Source organism: Neofelis nebulosa, chromosome 8 (assembly GCF_028018385.1).
Source record: "Neofelis nebulosa isolate mNeoNeb1 chromosome 8, mNeoNeb1.pri, whole genome shotgun sequence".
Taxonomy (NCBI): domain Eukaryota; kingdom Metazoa; phylum Chordata; class Mammalia; order Carnivora; family Felidae; genus Neofelis; species Neofelis nebulosa.
The window spans coordinates 74,422,058-74,443,282 of NC_080789.1; the positions used below are offsets into that span (position 1 = coordinate 74,422,058).

The window sequence follows — 21,225 nt, forward strand, 5'->3', positions numbered from 1 at the left end:
ATCTGGTTTACCTGAGAGTTGACTTCTTTGGGGTTGCAGCTTTGAGGAACGAATCTTTAATTCGACCCCCACGTTTGCTAGATCCTCATTTATGTCTTCTGTCCCATATGCTCCATAAGTCCTACAAAACCTCATCCCAATCATACTGGAATGAACAGATGCATTCAAAGCAATTGGTGACGGATATATGTGTTGTATTACTTTAGAGATGTATAGTGACTTTGGTTATCTCCCATAGCCACCCAGAACTGAAAGACACCTTTCCTCGTTGGCTGGGAGCTGGTCAACTTGTCTTAATCCCTTTCCTACAGATGTCTCTGCTCAGAGTGTTGTCATGCTCAAGTTCATTCTGCCCTCTCCAGGCATCCCACATAATGCCTGGTCTACGTGGGTACAAATTTCTTCATGAAGTTAACAGAGGTCCTGTCATGTGTGTGGCACACCCAACTTCTTCCTCTGCCCCATCCTGCTTCCTTTCTACCCACCCCCCATCCATATGTGGACCCGTAAAGTACTCCCTGAAAAACTTCCTGCACAAATTCCTATATCAGAGTTGGCTTGCCAACCTGTGACACATTTTCGCAATTGACTTTTATCTTAATTACGTTCTGGTGAGAGAATAAACTTGTATGATCTCAGCCCTTTAAAATTAAATGATTAAATTAATGGCTTGTGAGCCAGTTTATGGTAAGTTTTTATAAATGTTCTTTGTATGGTTGAAAAAAAAACACATATGGTAAAGATATAGTTTGCAATATTCTTTTTTATTTCCATCATGTCAAAATCGCTCATCGTGCTATTCAAACCTCTGTCCTGATTTGTTCTTCTGTCTAGTTGCTCTATCAATTACTGAGAGAAGTTTGTTAAAATTTCTCATTCTTATGTGTCTAGTTATTTTGTGCAGTTTTGCTAATTTTACTTTATGTATTTGAAAATGTGTGATTATATAAATTCAAATGCATATTTTGCATATATATTTAAAAGTTGCATCTTCAAAATGAATTAAACACTTTGTATCATGAAGTGATCCTCTTTACTTCTAGTAATGATATTTGCCTTAGTGTTTAGTTTGTCTATTAATATAGCTTCCTTGGTTTCATTTTGGTTACCATTTGTGTGTGTGTATTTCTATTATTTTATTTTCAACATTTATGTATTTTTTTATTTTTAATGTTTATTTATTTTGAGAGTGGGAGAGAGTGAGAGAGAGAGAGAAAATGAGCGAGGGAGGGGCAGAGGGAGAGGGCAACACAGAATCTGAAGCAGGTTCCAGGCTCCAAGCTGTCAGCACAGAGCCAGACCCGGGTTTAAACTCATGAGCCGGGAGGTCATGACCTGAGCCAAAGTCAGACGTTTAACGGAATGAGCCATCCAGGTGCCCAACATTTATGTATTTTTAAAATTTAGTTGTATCTCATAGTGAACAGATGGATTTTCATTTCTTATCAAGTCTGAAAAATCTTTTCTTAATTGGATCATCAAGTATATTTACATTTAATGTGAAAACTGATACATTGGATTGTACACCTAGGTTATATTTTTTGTCTGATCTTTTTTAAGATTCTAGTTCACTCATTTCTTGACTTCATTTGGATTGAAAAATATTTTATTTCTTTTTTTCTCCTCAACTAATTTGTAAATTACACATTCTGTCCTTATTCTTTTAGTGGTTACTCTAGAAAGGACAACACATATCTATTTATCAAAATATAAATCAAAATGCCTTTGCCATCTTCCTTGTCAATTCAAGGACTTTAAGACATTTTTTTTAATTTAATCAATAGTTTGAGTGATTTTTTTTCCTTAAACTATGGATGATGAAAATTTGGATTGCAGCCCCAGGAAGGAGAACTCTTGGGCTGTCCCCCACAGTGGGAGATGATGGGGCAGTTCTATGCCTGCTTCCCACTTACAAGGAGATGTAGCCCTTCAGTGTCCCTGCCTAATGGAAACAGCCGTCTGTTTGAGTCCTAAGTGTGGGTGTTTGGGGATATATTCTCTGCCCTCCAATCCACTCAAAGCTGAGGCATCTGAAGCTCAAGTTCCCTAGGACCATCAAATGCTCCCCCAAGTGAGGGGGACAGCTTTGGTGCTCTGCTTATATCGCTGTGTTCCTACCCTCACTGATAATTCCATACCGTCTTGTCAGATATTCCTTTTCATCTAAACTTTTTAGTTTTCAACAGGTGGACTTCTCCCAATCATTGCCATATTACTGGAAATGAAGCCAAGGTCAATTTGTTTTCATATTATTTTGATTCACACAAAATCAGTTTCTCCTAGCTGTCATTGAATAAAGGCAGAACAAATACTCAGTGTGTTAGTTGGACGGGATACCAAGTTACTCCTTCCCAGCTGCTGATACCTGTGATACATGATCCACAGGCCACAGTCTGTCACTTAAGCAACTCAACAGAATGAATAATCAGAATATTGTCTCCATATACCAGCTGCAAACTTCAAAACTCACCTTCCTTCCATCAACAAATATAAAGCAGCTAAAAGTTCTTTTAGGTTTGAGGATAAGGAGGATCCGAGAATACATTTTTCACAGCTATATGTGATAGTATTTTTCACTCTTTTACAATGAGGACATTGACACAAAAGAGATTGAACAGGACAGCCAGGATAACAATGAGCCCCAGAGCCCATGTTCCTCACTTCCCCAGTTTCATTAATTCTGATGCACAAAAGGGAAAAAAAAATTAATTCTTCTCTCTATATAGACTTATAAGGGAGATTTTCCCATAAGTTTTTGACACACAGGCCTTCAACTAATGATTAAAGATTTAAGTTGAATATTTCTTCACTTTTTCCATAATGTGCAATCACGTTATAAAAATCTTCAGTCAGTATTTCAAATTGTCAATTTTCTTTCCTCCTATTTACATTACCTTGAAAGTGTAAAAATTATTTGAAGAAACAATTGAATAATTTATATTTTGATATTTAAAAAAATAAGTCAATACCTGGAAAACCACTTTAATATACAGTGAATAACCCAAAAGGAGGTTGTAAAAAGTAAAATGTCATTATTCAGTGGATGAAGGACTACTTATTTCACTGTAACTGACACATACTAATCATCTTTATGGGAACACCAAAGTGTACAAAATAATAGAGAGCATTTAATGAAGATGTGACTGAGTTGACTTAAAAGCTTAACATAATAGTTCACTTAGGATATTACTACATATTGCTACCACTTATGTTTACTTTTGAAATAAATACGTGTCAATGAAGACATTCTATTTTATGTAGCTAAAACTTGTATTTATCTTTGAAATAAAATCCCTCTTGCTAAAAGAAGATACTCCCAGCCTTACTCAAGCATGTTTGACATAAAACTGAAATGATCTCATTTATTTTCTAATTCCCTACTGCAAGAAGAAAGAACTGTCTAGAAATTATCAGCAATCCTTAGAACGTTTTGAATGCCAATTTAATTTCCCATATGTAATTATGTGCCACAGACATTATGTGCCACAGTCAGTCATGTAGCTCAGACGTAGTAGATACGAAACAGATGAATAGCAAAACCCCATATCGTATGAGAAATCAGAGAGAGGTTATTGTAATGCGTAAAAGTTACATGGAAAAAGCAATTCTGTGCTAAGGCAGAATTTTTATCAGATGAACCTCAACCTCAATGTTCTCTTCTCCCAACCCCACACCCCTCAAAACAACAACAGGATCAATCTTACTCTCTTCGGATGCACAAAACATTATCCAAGCAGCTACAGGCAATTCATGGGAGGAGAGAACATCACGAACCTTATCAATTGCACTGATCAACATAGTAGCAAATTAAGTATGTTTGCAGTTAAAATCATGGATAGTGTTGCACTTAATGTGTTGATTGCAGACAAAGAATAAAAACCCTCATACAGCCCTTTGCAACTCTACTTTTGTTTTGATAAGAGGAAATCTCCTTGCTGTTACAAGCTAACATGTAACTCAGAACAGTGTAACAGAAAACTCTTCAATGGGTCTGCTTCAAAATTAGCTTTTCTGTGTGTGTGATCCTCCCAGATCCTCCACTCTGGCTGGGTGGACACATTCTCTATTTTCCCATAATACTTCCTTTTGTTTGTTTGTTTGTTTTAGTTTTTATTTAAATTCCAGTTAGCAAATGTAAAGAAACTAATATTAGTTTCAGGAGTGGAATTTAGTGATTCAACACGTAACACCGGGTGTTCATCACAAATGCATGCCTTAACCCCCATTACCTTTTTAATCCCTCCCCCCACCCACATCCCCTCTGTAACCATCAATTTGTTCTCTATAGTTAAGAGTCTGTTTCTTGGTTTCTCTCTCCTTTTTTTCTCTCCAATGATCATTTGTTTTGTCTCATAATCCTTCTAACACGGCAACATGTTGGTTTGTATTTTCATAAATAAATGTGGATAATAACAACCTCCTCTCAGTGGGGATGGATACATGTAACGAAGCCTCGATCACAGTGACACAAATAAGATAGTCCATGAAATGTGGTTTTCTGAGCCCTACTGCCATGGGACTGTGGATTCTCTGGAGGCCAAGCAGTAGCCCCCACGACCCAGATGCTGATACTTGCTTCCCTCTCCCCACTCTTTGTCTTAGGCCAAGACTCCCCCAAGCAGAGACTCCCCAATTACCCTGGAAACCAGGGGAAGAGAGAGGACAGCACAGAGGGAAAACCTATCGCTGATCACCAATCAGTGCATTCAGACTACAGGCCTGGCTCCCACTTGAAAAGTAAGCTGTACTCCAAATACCTTCAAGAATTGGAAGAACCAAGTACCTGTGTACTTTTAAACAGTCATATTCTGAATTGCTACTGGAAACAATGGCGCCAAGGCTGGGACACTGGGAAGATGCAGAATGAGGATTTCAATTTCTCCTGAGATGACACAGTTTAAGAATTTACTATATTGCTGATGAGAAGCATTGAGTTTCCCAACATAGGTGTTAAGCTATCTATAGTGATGAATTACATAAAGATGCAAAGTCTGTTTTAGATTTTATCTACTCTCATCTGAACATCTGTACATTCACCTTTAATTTGGGAAAATTATCAAGATTTTTTCCTACTTTTGCTACTTTTCATTTTAAAGTAGTTCACATATAATCAATAGTTCTTGCCAGAATTAGATTCCAGGGTTCCCTTTTTAAACTTAAACTGTCCCCCAAAAAATATTTTCTAAATACTTATGGGGAGGAGCCAAGATGATGGAACAGCATGGAAGGTTTTTTTGCATCTCACATCCATGAAATATGGCCAGATCATCACTAAACCATCCTGCACACCTAGAAAACTGATTTGAGGATTAACACAACAATCTGCACCACCTGAATCACAGAACTCAGCAGGTACGTGGCACAGAGAAGTGAACTGGAGGAGAGAGAAGCCACGGAATGCAGGGAGCCGTTTTTTCATGCTGAGAGAGGACAGACAGGGGGAGAATACGGGAAAAGCACTCCCCCACCCCACCAAAAGCAGCTGGAGAGAAAGTAGAAAAGTGGAAATAGCCACAGGGACTGAACTAAAAAGGGAGAGGGGAGAAAGGAGAGAGTTTAAATTCCATTAAGACTCTATAAACAGGGGAGTGCAGAGTCTGAAACTCTGTAGCTTAATACCTGCTGGTGCTCTGGTGGGAAGGGCGAATCCCCAGGAGCAGAGAGCAAGGTCTTCAGGCCACGCGTGGAGAGGCGGTTCCCCTGCTGGGAGGACATCTGGTAGAGTCTGTGCAGCCCTAGGGGTCCCAGCAGACCCCATAAAACAACCACATTCGCTGGTGCTGGACCAAGGTTGTTAAAGGTGAATGAAGCCTGGTGCCCGATGTGTGTTGCGATTTTCCATAATCCCTGAAACGCTTCTGCTACACAATTGCATGAACGTTTTCTGAGGCGGGCTGGCACTTAGCCGCAGTCTCTGGACATCAGCAGCAGCATGGTCCCGCAAATGTTCCTGAGTGCGGCGGGCACCCGGCCATTGCTCCATGGGACCCTCCCGCAGAGGGTCAGAAAGGGTCAAAACCACAGTCCCCTCACCTGAAGTGAGGGGTGGGGAAACACACCCGCATCTAATATAAAAGGAGGGAGGTGCCACCTGGCAATCTGACGGCTTGGTCACAAACAGTGTAAAAGCAGGTAGTGGACTGAAGCTGGAGACAAAGAATGGGTACGCGATTGCTGATCAGGGAGAATAGAGCTCCCGTACTAGAGACTGACGCCATTTTCACCTCTCCCGCGCATGCGCATACACACCTATGAGCGCCACAATCCACCACAGTAAGCTAAGCAACGCCATCTAGTGGGTAACGGAGCCGTTACACTAAGCCCGCCCAACTGGGCCAACCTCTACCCTCAAGAACACAGGTCTCCCCGCCTGCTTAGTTTACAGACTATCAAGTGTTTCATTGTTTGACTTCTAGGAGAAAACAATGTAATTTCAATCGTATTTCAGTCTGTTCGCTAGCCCATCTATTCATTTTTTTTCTTTTTAATTTCTTTTTCTTGAATATAGAAAGAGAAAAAATTTTTATTTCAATTTTTATTAAAACTATTTTTTTCCTTTTTTATACTATATTTTTTACTTTTTGTAAACTTTTCAAATTCTATTTTAATTCCATCATTTTATTCTATTTCATTGTATTCATTTTTTTTTTCAAATTTTTAAATGTTTTCCTTTTTTCTTTTTCCCTTTTTTCCTCTAATCTATCAACATCCCCTTTCAACATCCAGACCAAAACACACCTAGGACCTAGCATTATTTATTTGATATTTTTTTTGTGGGTGTGTTGTTTTTAAGTTTTTAATTTTAATTTTTTTTTACCTTATTAATTCCTTTTCTGCCTTCAAAATGACGAATCGAAGGAATTCACCCCAAAAGAAAGAGCAGGAAGAAACAACACCTACAGACTTAATCAACACAGATATGAGCAAGATGTCTGAACTGGAATTTAAAATCACAATAATAAGAATACTAGCTGGGGTCAAAAATAGATTAGAATCTCTTACTGTGGAGATGAAATAAGTAAAAGCTACTCAGGATGAAATAAAAAATGTTATAACTGAGCTTCACTCTAGATAGATGCCACGGCAGCAAGGATGCATGAGGTAGGGCAGTGAATCACCTATGGAGGACAAATTTCTGGAGAATAATGAAGCAGAAAAAAAGAGGGAGACTAAGCCAAAAGAGCCTGATTTAAGAATTAGAGAAATCAGAAACAAATACTTGGAGACTAAAGACCATCCTACTAAGGAATGAATGGGCTAACAAGAAGTTATAGAGGAAATTAAAAAGGAACATCAGAATCATAGGGGTCCCAGAAGATGAAGAGAGAAAAAGGGGTAGAAGGGTTATGTGAGCAAATCATAGTGGAAAACTTTCCTAACCTGGGGAAAGACACAGACATCAAAATCCAGGAAGCACAGAGGACTCCCATTAGATTCAGCAAAACTGACCATCAACAAGGCATATCATAGTCAAATTCACAAAATACTCAGGCAAGGAAAGAATCATGAAGGCAGAAAGGGAAAAAATGTCCTTAACCTACAGGGGAAGACAGATCAGGTTTGCAGCAGACCTATCCATAGAAACTTGACAGGCCAGAAAGGAATGGCAGGATATATGCAATGTGCTGAATCAGAAAAATATGCAACCAAGAATTCTTTATCCAGCAAGCCTGTCATTCAAAATAGAAGCGGAGATAAAAAATTTCCCAAACAAAAAATAAAGTTCATGTCCACTAAACCAGCCCTGCAAGAAATTTTAATGGGCACTCTCTGAGGGGAGAAAAAAAAAAGGAAAAAAAAATACCAAAAGCAACAAAGACTAGAAAGGACCAGAGAACACCACCAGAAACTCCAACTCTACAAGCAACATAATGCCAATAAATTCTTATCTTTCAGGACTCACTCTAAACATCAATGGACTCAATGCTCCAATCAAAAGACATAGGGTAACAGAATGGATAAGAAAACAAGATCCATGCTGTTTACAAAAGACCCACTTTAGACCTAAAGACACCTTCAGATTGAAACCAAGGGGATGGAGAACCATCCAACATGCTAATGGTCGACAAAAGAAAGCTGGAGTAGCCATACTTACATCAGACAATCTAGACTTTAAAATAAAGACTGTAGTGGGGCGCCTGGGTGGCGCAGTCGGTTAAGCGTCCGACTTCAGCCAGGTCACAATCTCGCGGTCCGTGAGTTCGAGCCCCGTGTCAGGCTCTGGGCTGATGGCTCGGAGCCTGGAGCCTGTTTCCGATTCTGTGTCTCCCTCTCTCTCTGCCCCTCCCCCGTTCATGCTCTGTCTCTCTCTGTCCCAAAAATAAATTAAAAACGTTGAAAAAAAATTAAAAAAATAAATAAATAAAATAAAATAAAATAAAGACTGTATCAAGAGATGAATAAGGGTATTATATGATAATTAAGAGGTCTATCCACCAAGAAGACCTAACAATTGTAAACATTTATGTGCCAAATGTGGGACGCTCAAATATATAAATCAATTAATCACAAACATAAACTCATTGATGATAATACCATAATACTAGGGCACTTTAACACCCCACTTACAACAATATACAGATCATCTAAACAGAAAATAAACAAGGAAACAATGGCTTTGAATGACACACTGGACCAGATGGACTTAACAGATATATTCAGAACATTTCATCCTAAAGCAGCAGAATGTATATTCTTCTCGAGTGCACATGGAACATTCTCCAGAATAGATCACATACTGGGACACAAATCAGCCCTCAACAAGTACAAAAAGATAGAGATCATACTGTGCATATTTTCAGACCACCACACTATGAAACTCAAAATCAACCACAAGAAAAAATTTGGAAAGGTAACAAATACTTGGAGACTAAAGACCATCCTACTAAGGAATGAATGGGATAACCAAGAAGTTATAGAGGAAATTAAAAAGTTCATGGAAGCCAATGAAAATGATAACACCACAGCTCAAAACCTCTGGGACGCAGGCAAGGTGGTAATAAGAGGAAAGTATATAGCAATCCAGGCCTTCCTAAAGAAGGAAGAAAGGTCTCAGATACACAACCTAACACTACACCTTAAAGAGCTGGAAAGAGAACAGCAAATAAAAGCCAGGGCCAACAGAAGACAGGAAATAATAAAGATTAGAGCAGAAATCCATGTTATTGAAACAAACAAACAAACAAACAAACAGTAGAACAAATCAATGAAACCAAAAGCTGGTTCTTTGAAAGAATTAACAAAATTGATAAACCACTAACCAGTGTGATCAAAAAGAAAAAGGAAAGGACCCAAATAAATAAAATCAAGAATGAAAGAGGAGAGATCACAACCAACACAGAGAAATAATAACAATAAGAGAATGTTATGAGCAGTTATACACTAATAGTAATCTGGAAGAAATGGACAAATTCCTAGAAACATATAAACTACCAAAACTGAAACAGGAAGAAATAGAAAATTTGAACAGACCCACAACCAGTAAAGAAATTGAACTAGTTATCAAAAATCTCCCAAAAAACAAGAGTCCAGGGCCAGATGGCTTTCCAGGGGAATTCTACCAAACATTTAAGGAAGAGTTAACAACTATTCTCGAAATTGTTCCAAAAAATAGAAACGGAAGGAAAACTTCCAAACTCTTTCTATGAAGCCAGCATTACCTTGATTCCAAAACCAGAGACCACACTAAAAAGGAGTACTATAGACCCATTTCCCTGATGAACTTGGATGCAAAAATCCTCAACAAGATACTAGCCAACCGGATCCAACAATACATTAAAAAAAAATTATTCACCACAACCACGTGGGATTTATACCTGGGTTGCAGGGCTGGTTCAATATCCACAAAACAATTAACATGATTCATCACATCAATAAAAGAAAGGACAAGGACCATATGATCCTTTCAATAGATGCAGAGAAAGAATTTCACAAAATACAGCATCCTTTCTTGCTAAAAACCCTCAAGAAAGTAGGGATAGAAGGATCATACCTTGAGATCATAAAAGCCATATATGAAAGACCCAATCCTAATATCATCCTCAATGGGGAAAAACTGAGAGGTTTCCCCCAAGGTCAGGAAAAACACAGGGATGTCTACTCATGCCACTGTTATTCCACATAGTATTGGAGGTCTCAGCCTCCGTAATCAGACAACACAAAGAAATAAAAGGCATCCAAATCAGTCAGGAGGAGGTCAAACTTTCACTCTTTGTAGATGACATGATACTCTACATGGAAAACCCAAAAGATTTCACCAAAAAACTGCTAGAACTGATTCATGAACTCAGCAAAGTGGCAGGATACAAAATCAATGCACAGAAATCGGTTGCATCCCTATACACCAACAATGAAGCAACAGAAAGAGAAATCAAGAAATCAATCCCATTTACAATTGCACCAAAAACAATAAAATACCTAGGAACAAATCTAACCAAAGGGGTGAAAAATCTATACACTGAAAACTATAGAAAGCTTATGAAAGAAATTGAAGAAGACACAAAAAAATGGAAATATACCCCACGCTCCTGGATAAGAAGAACAAATATTGTTAAAATGTCGATATGACCCAAAGCAATCTACGTATTCAATGCAATCCCTATCAAAATAACACCAGCATTCTTCACAGAGCTAGAACAAATAATCCTAAAATTTGTATGGAACCAGAAAAGACCCCCAAGAGCCAAACCAATCTTGAAAAAGAAAACCAAAGCAGGAGGCATCACAATCCCGGACTTCAAGCTATACTACAAAGCTGCAGTCATCAAGACAGTATGGTACTGGCACAAAAACCGACATTCAGATCAATGGAACAGAATAGAGAACCCAGAAATGGACCCACAAACATATGGCCAACTAATCTTTGACAAAGCAGGAAAGAATATCCAATGGAATAAAGACAGTCTCTTCAGCATATGGTGCTGGGAAAACTGGACAGCGACATGCAGAAGAATGAACCTGGACCACTTTCTTCACCATACACAAAAATAAACTCAAAATGGATGAAAGACCTACTAAACGTAAGACAGGAAGCCATCAAAATCCTCAAGGAGAAAGCAGGTTAAAACCTCCTTGACCTTGGCCACAGCTACTTCTTACTCAACACGTCTCTGGAGGCAAGGGAAGCAAAAGCAAAAATGAACAATTGGGACCTCATCAAAATAAAAAGCTTTTGCCCAGCAAAGGAAACAATCAGCAAAACTAAAAGGCACCTAACAGAACGGGAGAAGATATTTGCAAATGACATATCAGATAAAGGGTTAGTATCCCAAATCTATAAAGAACTTATCCAACTCAACACCCCAAAAACAAATAGTCCAGTGAAGAAATGGGCAAAAGACATGAATAGACACTTCTCCAAAGAAGACATCTAGATGGCCAAATGACACATTAAAAAATGCTCAACATAACTCATCACCAGGGAAATATAAATCAAAACCACAATGAGATACCACCTCACACTTGTTCAGAATGGCTAACATTAATAATTCAGGCAACAACAGATGTTGGCAGGATGTGGAGAAAGAGGATCTTCTTGGCATTGTTGGTGGGAATGCAAACTGGTGCAGCCACTCTGGAAAACAGTATGGAGGCTCCCCAAAAATTAAAAATAGAACTACCCTACGACCCATCAATTGCACTACAAGGTATTTATCCAAGGGATACAGGTGTGCTGTTTCGAAGGGGCACATGCACCCCAATGTTTATATCAACACTATCAACAATAGCCAAAGTATGGAAAGAGCCCAAATGTCCATCGACAGATGAATGGATAAAGAAGATAGGGTATATATATATATATATATATATATATATATATATATATATATATACACACACACACACACACACACACACACAATGGAGTATTACTTGTCATTCAAAAAGAATGAAATCTTGCCATCTGCAACAACGTGGATGGAACTAGAGGGTTTTATGGTAGGTGAAATTAGTCAGAGAAAGACAAATATCATATGACTTCACTCATATGAGGACATTAAGATACAAAACAGATGAATATAAGGGAAGTGAAGCAAATCTGCACTGCAAAGGAACCAACAAAACTAAAAGGCAACCGACAGAATGTGAAAAGATATTTGCAAATGACATTATCGGATAAAGGGCTAGTATCCAAATGTATAAAGAACTCACAAAACTTCACACCCAAAAAACAAATAATCCAGTGAGGAAATGAGCAGAAGACATGAATAGACAGTTTTCTAAAGAAGACATCCAGATGGCCAACCAACACATGAAAAGATGCTCAACGTCACTCATCAGGGAAATACAAATCAAAACCATACTGAGATACCACCTCACTTGTTCAGAGTGGCTAAAATGAACAAGTCATGAGACTACAGATGCTGGCAAGGATGTGGAGAAACGGGAACCCTTTTGCACTGTTGGTGGGAATGCAAACTGGTGCAGCTGCTCTGGAAAAGTCTGGAGGCTCCTTAAAAAATTAAAAATAGAACTACCCTATGACCCAGAAATACCACTGCTAGGAATTTACCCAAGGGGTACAAGAGTGCTGATGCATAGGGGCACGTGTACCCCAATGTTTATAGCAGCACTTTCTACAATAGTCAAATTATGGAAAGAGCCTAAGTTCCATCAACTGGTGAATGGATAAAGAAGATGTGGTTTATATATACAATGGAATACTACTTGGCAATGAGAAAGAATGAAATCTGGCCATTTGCAGCAATGTGGATGGAACTGGAAGGTACTATGCTAAGTGAAATAAGTCAGGCAGAGAAAGGAAGACACCATATGTTTTCACTCATATGTGGATCCTGAGAAACCTAACAGAAGACCATCAGGGAGGGGAAGGGGGAAAAAAAAGTTACAGAGAGGGAAGGAGGCAAACCATAAGAGACTCTTAAAAACTGAGAATAAACTGAGGGTTGATGGGGGGTGGGGGAGAGGGTAAAGTGGGTGATGGGCATGGAGGAGGGCACCTGTTGGGATGAGCACTGGGTGTTGTGTGGAAACCAATATGACAATAAATTATATTAAAAAAAATAAAAAGGGAAGGGAAGCAAAAATAAAACAAAAACAGGGAGGGAGACAAAACATAAGAGACTCTTAAATACAGAGAACAAACTGAGGTTTGCTGGAGGGGTTGTGGGGGCATGGGCTACATGGGTAAGGGGCATTAAGGAAGACACTTGTTGGGATGAGCACTGGGTGTTATAAGCAGGGGATGAATCACTGGAATCTACTCCTGAAATCATTATTGCAGTATATGCTAACTAACTTGGATGTAAATGAAAAAAAAATACATACATACATACATACATACATACATACATACATACATACATAAAATGTAGAGATTGACAGAATGTCCTGAAAAAGATGATCCAATTAAAAAAAGATAAACGCTTATGTTTTTATAATGGTAAGTAGCTCATTTGGGGGTTCTAATCAGGGAAAACTTAAAATGAGTCTGCCAATTTTTTTAATAAATTGTTCTAAAGTCATTTTTTGTTTCAGTACTCAAGAGGGAACAATTCTATTTTAAGAAAATTTTTATGAGAATTTGAAAATGGAATATATCAGGCCTATCAGGTTTTATTCTGGGATCCTAAAAACTATGTGTACTACAGGCAACTGAATAAATCCCCAAGAGAAAACTTCAGTTAGCATTTTTTAGATGTCCCATACACAGGTTAATAAAAAATTTCATATTAGACAGATACAGAACTATATGTGAAAAATAAAACATTATCACAAAGTTTTAAAATTCTTAAACATGCTTTAAGAATGTTTATTATTCCATTTAAATATAATGTTCATTTATGTATTTCTTCATAATTTTCTTGGTAAAAAAATTACAATAAATACAAAGTAACAATGAGAAATATCACAGGAACAAACTTGTCCATTATTTTTAAAATCATCCTATAATACAACACTGGTGAGTTCTGAGAATATTAAATGGACAAGTTATCCTGTCATAGAAAATTGTTTGAATTTATGACTACTGGCGAGGGCCAATGGATTTACCAAAAAAGTTTTTCCTTAAGACATAAATGTCATTCAAATTGTTACCTAGACACTTGGCCCTGACACTCCTACTGTGGGAAGATATTCAAACAATTTAGGTATAATTTAGAAGACAAGGTTAGCAGGTATTTTTACCTGTCATAACCTGAAACTCCTTTCTTCTTCATCAAAATAAAGAGTGTTATAAACTTGCCCCCACAGTCACAATGGGAGTTGTGGAATTCTATAATTCTGGAAATAGGGTTTCTTCCTGAGTGATGCAGGATTTGCAGAATCACAAATTTAGGAAGAAGGTGGGTAGAAATGTTAGGGTGCAGGTTAGAAACAAGTAACCAGCGGTCTGGCTTACCACTGAAAATCCGAATTAAAACATAAAAAATATCACCTGAAGACTGAACACTGTATTCACACCAAGTATACAAATTTCAGGGTATCCACATTCAAAGATTGAACTGCACAACAGGAAAAGAGAAAGTGGCCATGTCTTTACTGGGAATGAGAACAATATGTTATATTTCCTCATCAGCACTTTCCGTGACATTTTCTTTTAAATGGAGGGAAGATGCATGAAACGCATTGTTTGCATCAGCAACAAAGAGGATGCACATTCCAATGAAGGGATTTATTGGTGAAAATTCAGTTTACAAGCATGTATGAGACGTGCATTTAAAAGGAATTTAAGAAGGAATGTATTACATGTGAACCAGTCCTAATATTACTATTCTACTTTGCAAAATACCTAGAAAGTAATCAAACAGCAGTCCTGTTTAAATGCAGAATTTTAAATAAAGTTTACTTTCGTTATGGATAAAAACAAAAAAATTAATCACTTTGTAAATTTTGGTATGAGTCCTGCAATTATGTACTTTTTAGCTTTCCTTTCATTACTTAACCCACAAAATTAATTAGGATGTGGGAAATATAATGCCATATTTTAAATAATTCTTTAAAACATTTCCAGTGAAATTATTTTTACACATATTTATATTTAAAATAAAATAAAATAAAATATATAAACATTCCTTCATATACACATGAGCTTTTTCAAAAAGTGGAAGTGTCCTTTTCATATGTAAACATTTTTAATGAAATATTTACAGGAGAATAATTTTCGCATCCAAAGGCAAAGATCTCCAACATCCCTCTTATTCAACAGATATTCTTCTCATTTTTTCAGCTAATTCGTTTCTTACTTCAATATGTTTTTCTAAATTTTGCACTTCATGTGGAAGGTTGATATCCCAAACAGACAAACAAGACTGTATCTCTACAAAGGAAAAAAATGAAATAATGGTTCAAAGATCTGCCATAAGGCCTTTTTATTTTATTTTATTTTATTTCAATTTTGTTCATTTATATTTAGTTGTCTTATACAAACATATATATAAATACAGCTATAAAACTTTACTAAATCACTGCCATTCATAAGAAACTACATTTTGAAAATGTTTAAAGTGTATTACAGAAACAACTACACTTCAAAGAGTGTGAACTTTTAATAACCTGATGTTTCACTTTCTGAAAGAAATAGTTTTTTCAAACACTGTTCAAAATCAGAGCTCATATGGATATAGGTAAACTGTAAGGAAAAATAACCACGTTTAGTTTAAATTTGGGCTACTTCTCATTTTACAGTGGTTGATATTTCTACTTCATCTGAAAAAATACTACTAAACTACTAAAACTTAATTTTGAGGATTTATGTTTAAATTATTTACACTATAAAGAAGCTACCAATTTAAAATGCTTGAAGTTTATAGTATATGTTATATTTATTATAAATGTATAAAACACATAACATGTTATAATCATCTGTCATTGTACTGTGTTTGGAATACAGTATCTTCTTAAACACTACCTTTTTGGTGTTGTGTGCCTTCAGTACTTTTCCGGATATACCCCAAAACCAGCATGACATTTTTAAGGCTTCCTTTAAAAAAAAATATATGAGTCTTCTGTTAAAACAATGTAATAAGATGAACTTTAAAAAGTCATTAGAAATTACCGTATAATTCTGCTTTTTAGGAGACACTTCAATTATACTGAATAAAATGCTCCAAGATCAGCAATTATTTAATGTTGGAAAATTTGTGGCCCATTCCTTGCTATAATTTTTATTAATTGTGTTAATCTGAGAAAATTATTTAACTTTTGAAAAATGGGTTTAATATTTATACACCCAGAGTTATAATATTAAATGAGATGTGTGTGAAACTGCTTTGGCATTAGTCAAATGTGAATCATTTGGATACAAAGTTGGATGGATGATATACTGATACTCTGTCACAGAACCATACTTTCTTCTCAAGTCACTCACTAATTTACTCAACAAATATTTGCCATACGTCTTCTATACAGGAGGCAAGGCCCTGGGGAGTAAAGAAGTAAATAAACAAACACATGCAGACTCAACCTACATGGAATTTATATTCTAGTGAGGAGATTGACACTAATGAAAAAAAAAAATCGTGACCAGGATGGATGCTATGCAAGGGAGATGTTATGAGAACTCCAAAGAGGGAAGTTTGACCTAATCAGTGTTCAGTTGTGAAAGGTTTTGACATATGAGCTACCATTTTGAAAAAAGAGTTAGTGTACCTTCTTGGCTTAATTAACTACAGAAGTTAAATAAGCAAAGAATGAGCAGCACATGAAAAACATTGAGGCAGTGTGAAGCATGGTATCCCAGAGGGACTGAACATTCTCCAGATCAGAAAGCACTGGGAGCAATGTGATAAATGGCAGAGGCTACAAAGGTGAGGTGAAGCCACATTGTACCTACCGCACCTGTGGATTATGTTTAAATTTATCTTTACTTTAAAAATCAATTAAACCACTGAAATTCCACATAATTTCAGTAATGAACAATGATTTGGGTACAAAAGTACAGACAAATTAAAGGACTTAAACAACCTTGGTAGAATAAAGCTAGAGAGACAACCCACTATTGTTGTGAGATACAACGCTAGTATGCTGAGAGTCACCAATCACTCACAGAATCTAGTGTAACTCTTGTGCAATTTCAACATCCAGTCATAAAAAGTGGGTGAGAGTAAGGAGTAACACTTGTCGCTCCTTAATATATTCCTGTAAAAGGAATTGACCATTTGCTTCACCTGTCAAACACACTAGGACTTATTTACTAAGGTTATATAAACTCTCGTTTTGCAAAACCTAATCCCACGTTATTTTGGTGATCAACTTTGTATATATGTCAATACTATTCTCTAAGCCTAATAATTAGTTAAAAGAAAAAAATGGAATGTATTTATGTAGAAAATATATTTCATGTGCTGTTATGATTTCTTCATACTTAAATAGAAAAGTAGGAGCAAGAAAAGACATAAAAGTCTGCATAAAACATCATGATTGTCAATACCTGCAGATTGTAGAGTTCAGCATATATTGTTACAAGCATATAAATTTGTTGATAGAATGAAAAACCAAATTTAAGAAGGGTAGGAAGTTTAAATTGGTTAAAATAAGCATTTGCTTTAATACCTTTGGTTAAAAAGTTAAAAATACTCAGGGCGCCTGGGTGGCTCAGACAGTTAAGCCTATGACTCTTGATGTGGCTCAGGTCATGCATGATCTCACAGTTTGTGAGTGTGAGCATCCCACTGGGAATTTCTCTCTCTCTCTCTCTTGCTCTCTCTCTCTGCCCCTCCCCCACTCACTCTCTTTCTCTCTCTCTCAAAATAAATAAAGAAACATTACAAAAATATTTTTAAGTTAAAAATACTCAAAATTATCTATTTCCTCTTTTGCCTTAGATACAGAGAAAGTAGAACCGAGAATCGGTGCTCGGCTGCAATAATCTTCTCTAATGGGACTGAAAGCATCCATTCCCTCCATTTTTTAGTGACCCTATTAAAAGGTATCCCAGTTCTATGTTTCATGATGTGACCTTCTGAGACATGTCCAATGGCATTAGAAAGTGAGACTAAAATTAAAAATAAAAGCATATTTTTAAAGTCTTAGACAATATCATAAAAGATTGAAAGGAAAGAAACTTACCTAACTGTGCTGTCATCATGACTCTGACAGAATCACAAAAATTGTGAACTATACGTATAATTCGACGAGTTGAAAGATCAAGGAGTAAAACATGGCCTCCTCCAGTTCCTATCCAGAGGGCAGTGTTCTTCTGGAGGCAGAGAGTTTTCACTCTCCCAGAATAAGATATTTTGTGTTTTGATTCCGTGTTTACTTTTACCATTTCCTCCCTAAAACCATAAAGTATGCATTAATAATTTATTTTATCAACAATTAAGAGATAAAGCAGATGTCTACACATGCACACTATATATAGCATTTTAAATTATGAATACATAATAGTATACATTATATATCATTAAAATTCTACAAAACGAGTGTTGCTAAATACAGAACATCAAAGTGGCTTCTCTCCTTGAAACATAAATTATCAAAGATAACACAGCCCCTTCAAGAAATTCTAAAGTAAATAAAATGGATAAAATAAAGTGGCTCAGTTGGCTAAACGTCTGTCTCTTGATTTTGGCTCAGGTTTGCATCAGGCTCCACGCTGACAGAGTGAAGCCTGTTTGGGATTCTCTCTCTGCCTCTCTCTCTCTCTCTCCCTCTCTCTCTCTCTCTCTCAAAATAAATACATAAACTTTAAAAATGGATATAACTTTTATAAATAATAAACCTATATAACCCAGTGTAAAAGAAAAGAATAAATTTGCCCAATATAAATAGAAAAAGTTTCTTTCCATGAAGTCTAAAAGTTACAAAGGAAAATTAAATTTTAATCATTTACATGTAAAAGATGTCAATACAAACCACTAAATGTTTCTCTGAGCCAATGAATAATTCATGACAAAAATGAGGTGTCCGGAAATAAAACAGTTCTAATACTTCAGGAAGGGAACCTTTATCAGGCAGAACTGTCAGCACTTCCGAATGTCAATCTCCTTACCATCCAGAGAAAAATGAAAACATTCTGGGAAAGTCAACCTTGAAGTTTCATTTTATAGATACAGTGTGTAATCTAAATGTTCTCCAGAGAACAAAAAATCTATACGTAAAAACAAGAAAAAACAGAGGCGCCTGGGTGGCTCAGTCGGTAAGCGTCCGACTTCAGCTCAGGTCATGATCTTGTGGTTGGTGAGTTCAGGCTCCGCCTCAGGCTCTGTGCTGACAGCTCAGAGCCTGGAGCCTGCTTCAGATTCTGTGTCTCCCTCTCTCTACCCCTCCCCAAATAAGGTTGAGTGGTCCCCCTTCCCACCAGCAGCACACAAAAGATGTGCGTGATTTAAAGTCTGAGATGTGCTGGATTAGACTAAGAACTGGTTGTCAGTCTGGTGTCTTGATCCTTCATCCTTAAGCAGTTCGTGCATTGGTCAGTCCAGTAGGTTTCCCCCCATTTTTTAAATTGTTTCGTGACTTTGTCTTTAGAACAAAGTATCCTTGGACCTGTAGTCTAATTACAAGTAGTAAACTTTGATATTGTAACACTACTAAATGTACAGTCAGCAAGGAATCCAGTATGATCACTTTCAATAACGTACTATTTTTTCATTGGTGAATATTCTTTGTAATATCTTGAAGAAACCATATATATCATGTTCCTATTCTTTTTTTATTTTTCCAAAATTAAACCACTTGCTAGATACCAAGAGATGGTGCTGAAAAGAATTAGCAATTTTGTTTCTGAGTTGTTTAGTGTTCTAGTTAGAGGTAGAAACAAAGTAAAATTAGGCATACAGCCTCTCTAAGTCTGAAGTATAAAAACGGCTCTAATAAGCACAAAATAAGAACCAATGACATTGTACCTATAGTGAACAATATGTTGTACACCTAAAATTTGTTAAGAGGGTCAATTTCACACTGAGTTCTTTCCACAGTAAAATACAATTTAAAGAAAACAGTTTACTTTAAAAAGTGCACACAGTCTATAAGTTCACAGAGTTTTTCAGTCTTCTTATCCCATACTTCCACAAATGGGCTATTTTTCTTAGCAACGTAGAGAGCCGTGTCCACCACCACTGCTATGATGTTGGAATCACTGAAAGCTGCATAAGAAAACCTAGAGGGACAAAAGAATGTCACTATTCTTCATTTCTTGCAAACAGATTGGCTAGCATAGGCCCTACCTTCATGGCAAACTTCTACTTAGCCTTTGATGTTTGTTTAACTTAAATGTCAGCTCCTCTGGAATACTTCCCTGACCTATCAAAATATACCAGTCATTCCCTTTCCCGCACTGGTATACCTGTAACACTACAGACCTCATTAAGTATCAAACTGTATGCATTAATTAGTGTGTCCCTGACACTAGACTGCAAATGTGGTTTCTTAAGGACAAGGACCATGTCTTTTCAATATACCCACAATCCAGTAAAGAGTCACCATGGATAAGTACCTATCTATCTAGCAGATACAAATGAAGATAGATAAGAACCTATCTAGAAATAAATGCCTAGCTAACAAAGTAGGCAGTTTGTTAAGTAGACGGAAAGAGGATGGATGGATGCAGAATGAACTAATAGAAGGAATGAACAACCAAGAAAAAGTAAAAATGGTTAACGTTGCAATTCGACCAGATAAATGACATGAAAATGTCACACCGTTTAAAAGCCTTTAGTTTATTGTAGGGCAGGAAGATTTTTTTTCTTCCTCTTTCTTGTTCTGGCAAGGGAGGCAAAAATATGTGCTGCCAGAGAGCCACTACATTTTAGACAATTTCTAGTTTTTTGCTGTATATAACAGAAGACAGTTCAAACTAGTACAAATATTACATAACATTTTAGAATTTATAAAATGCTTCTGTGCGTTCTCTCATTTGATCCTCAATAACAATCTTATAAAATACTACAAACCTTCATGTCTGCAATGAGAGAAAGTTAACAAAGGCTAAATAACTTGCTCGAGGCCACATAACCAGCATGTCACAGAAGCAGGACTCGACAAGTCTCTGGAGGCCTGTGACTCCAGAGACCACATCATCTCTCACTACCCACCATGCCTCTGTCAGCGCGAACTGATGACAATGAGGAGGGTAATGAGGATGAAGCAGCATCTAATTAGCAATGAGGTATCTGCTTAGCCAGGGAGAGACGAAGGCAACAGGAGACACTTTTTGGGAAGAGAGCAAATACTTCCAAGTGTCTATGAAACCAGATCCTCGTCTCTTTCAGGTGATGAACAGCTTTGCAAGTGCCATGTTTTTGGGTGTTCTCTCTAGTACAG

At 36.9% G+C, this 21,225-nt stretch overlaps 1 protein-coding gene across 2 annotated transcripts in view; it reads right to left on the reverse strand.

The window, feature by feature from the left end:
- Nucleotides 1-14,613: 14,613 nt before the first annotated feature.
- The window catches only part of LRRK2 (leucine rich repeat kinase 2), a 144,177-nt gene continuing 137,565 nt past the window's right edge, over nt 14,614-21,225 (reverse strand). For both annotated transcript variants that reach the window (XM_058743103.1, XM_058743104.1), the window contains 4 exons: nt 19,910-20,062; nt 18,028-18,236; nt 15,869-15,940; nt 14,614-15,277 (listed from right to left, as the gene is read on the reverse strand). In XM_058743103.1, the coding sequence (XP_058599086.1) occupies nt 15,156-15,277; nt 15,869-15,940; nt 18,028-18,236; nt 19,910-20,062 (556 nt within the window). In that variant the 3' untranslated portion in view covers nt 14,614-15,155. The remainder of the gene's footprint in view (nt 15,278-15,868; nt 15,941-18,027; nt 18,237-19,909; nt 20,063-21,225) is intronic.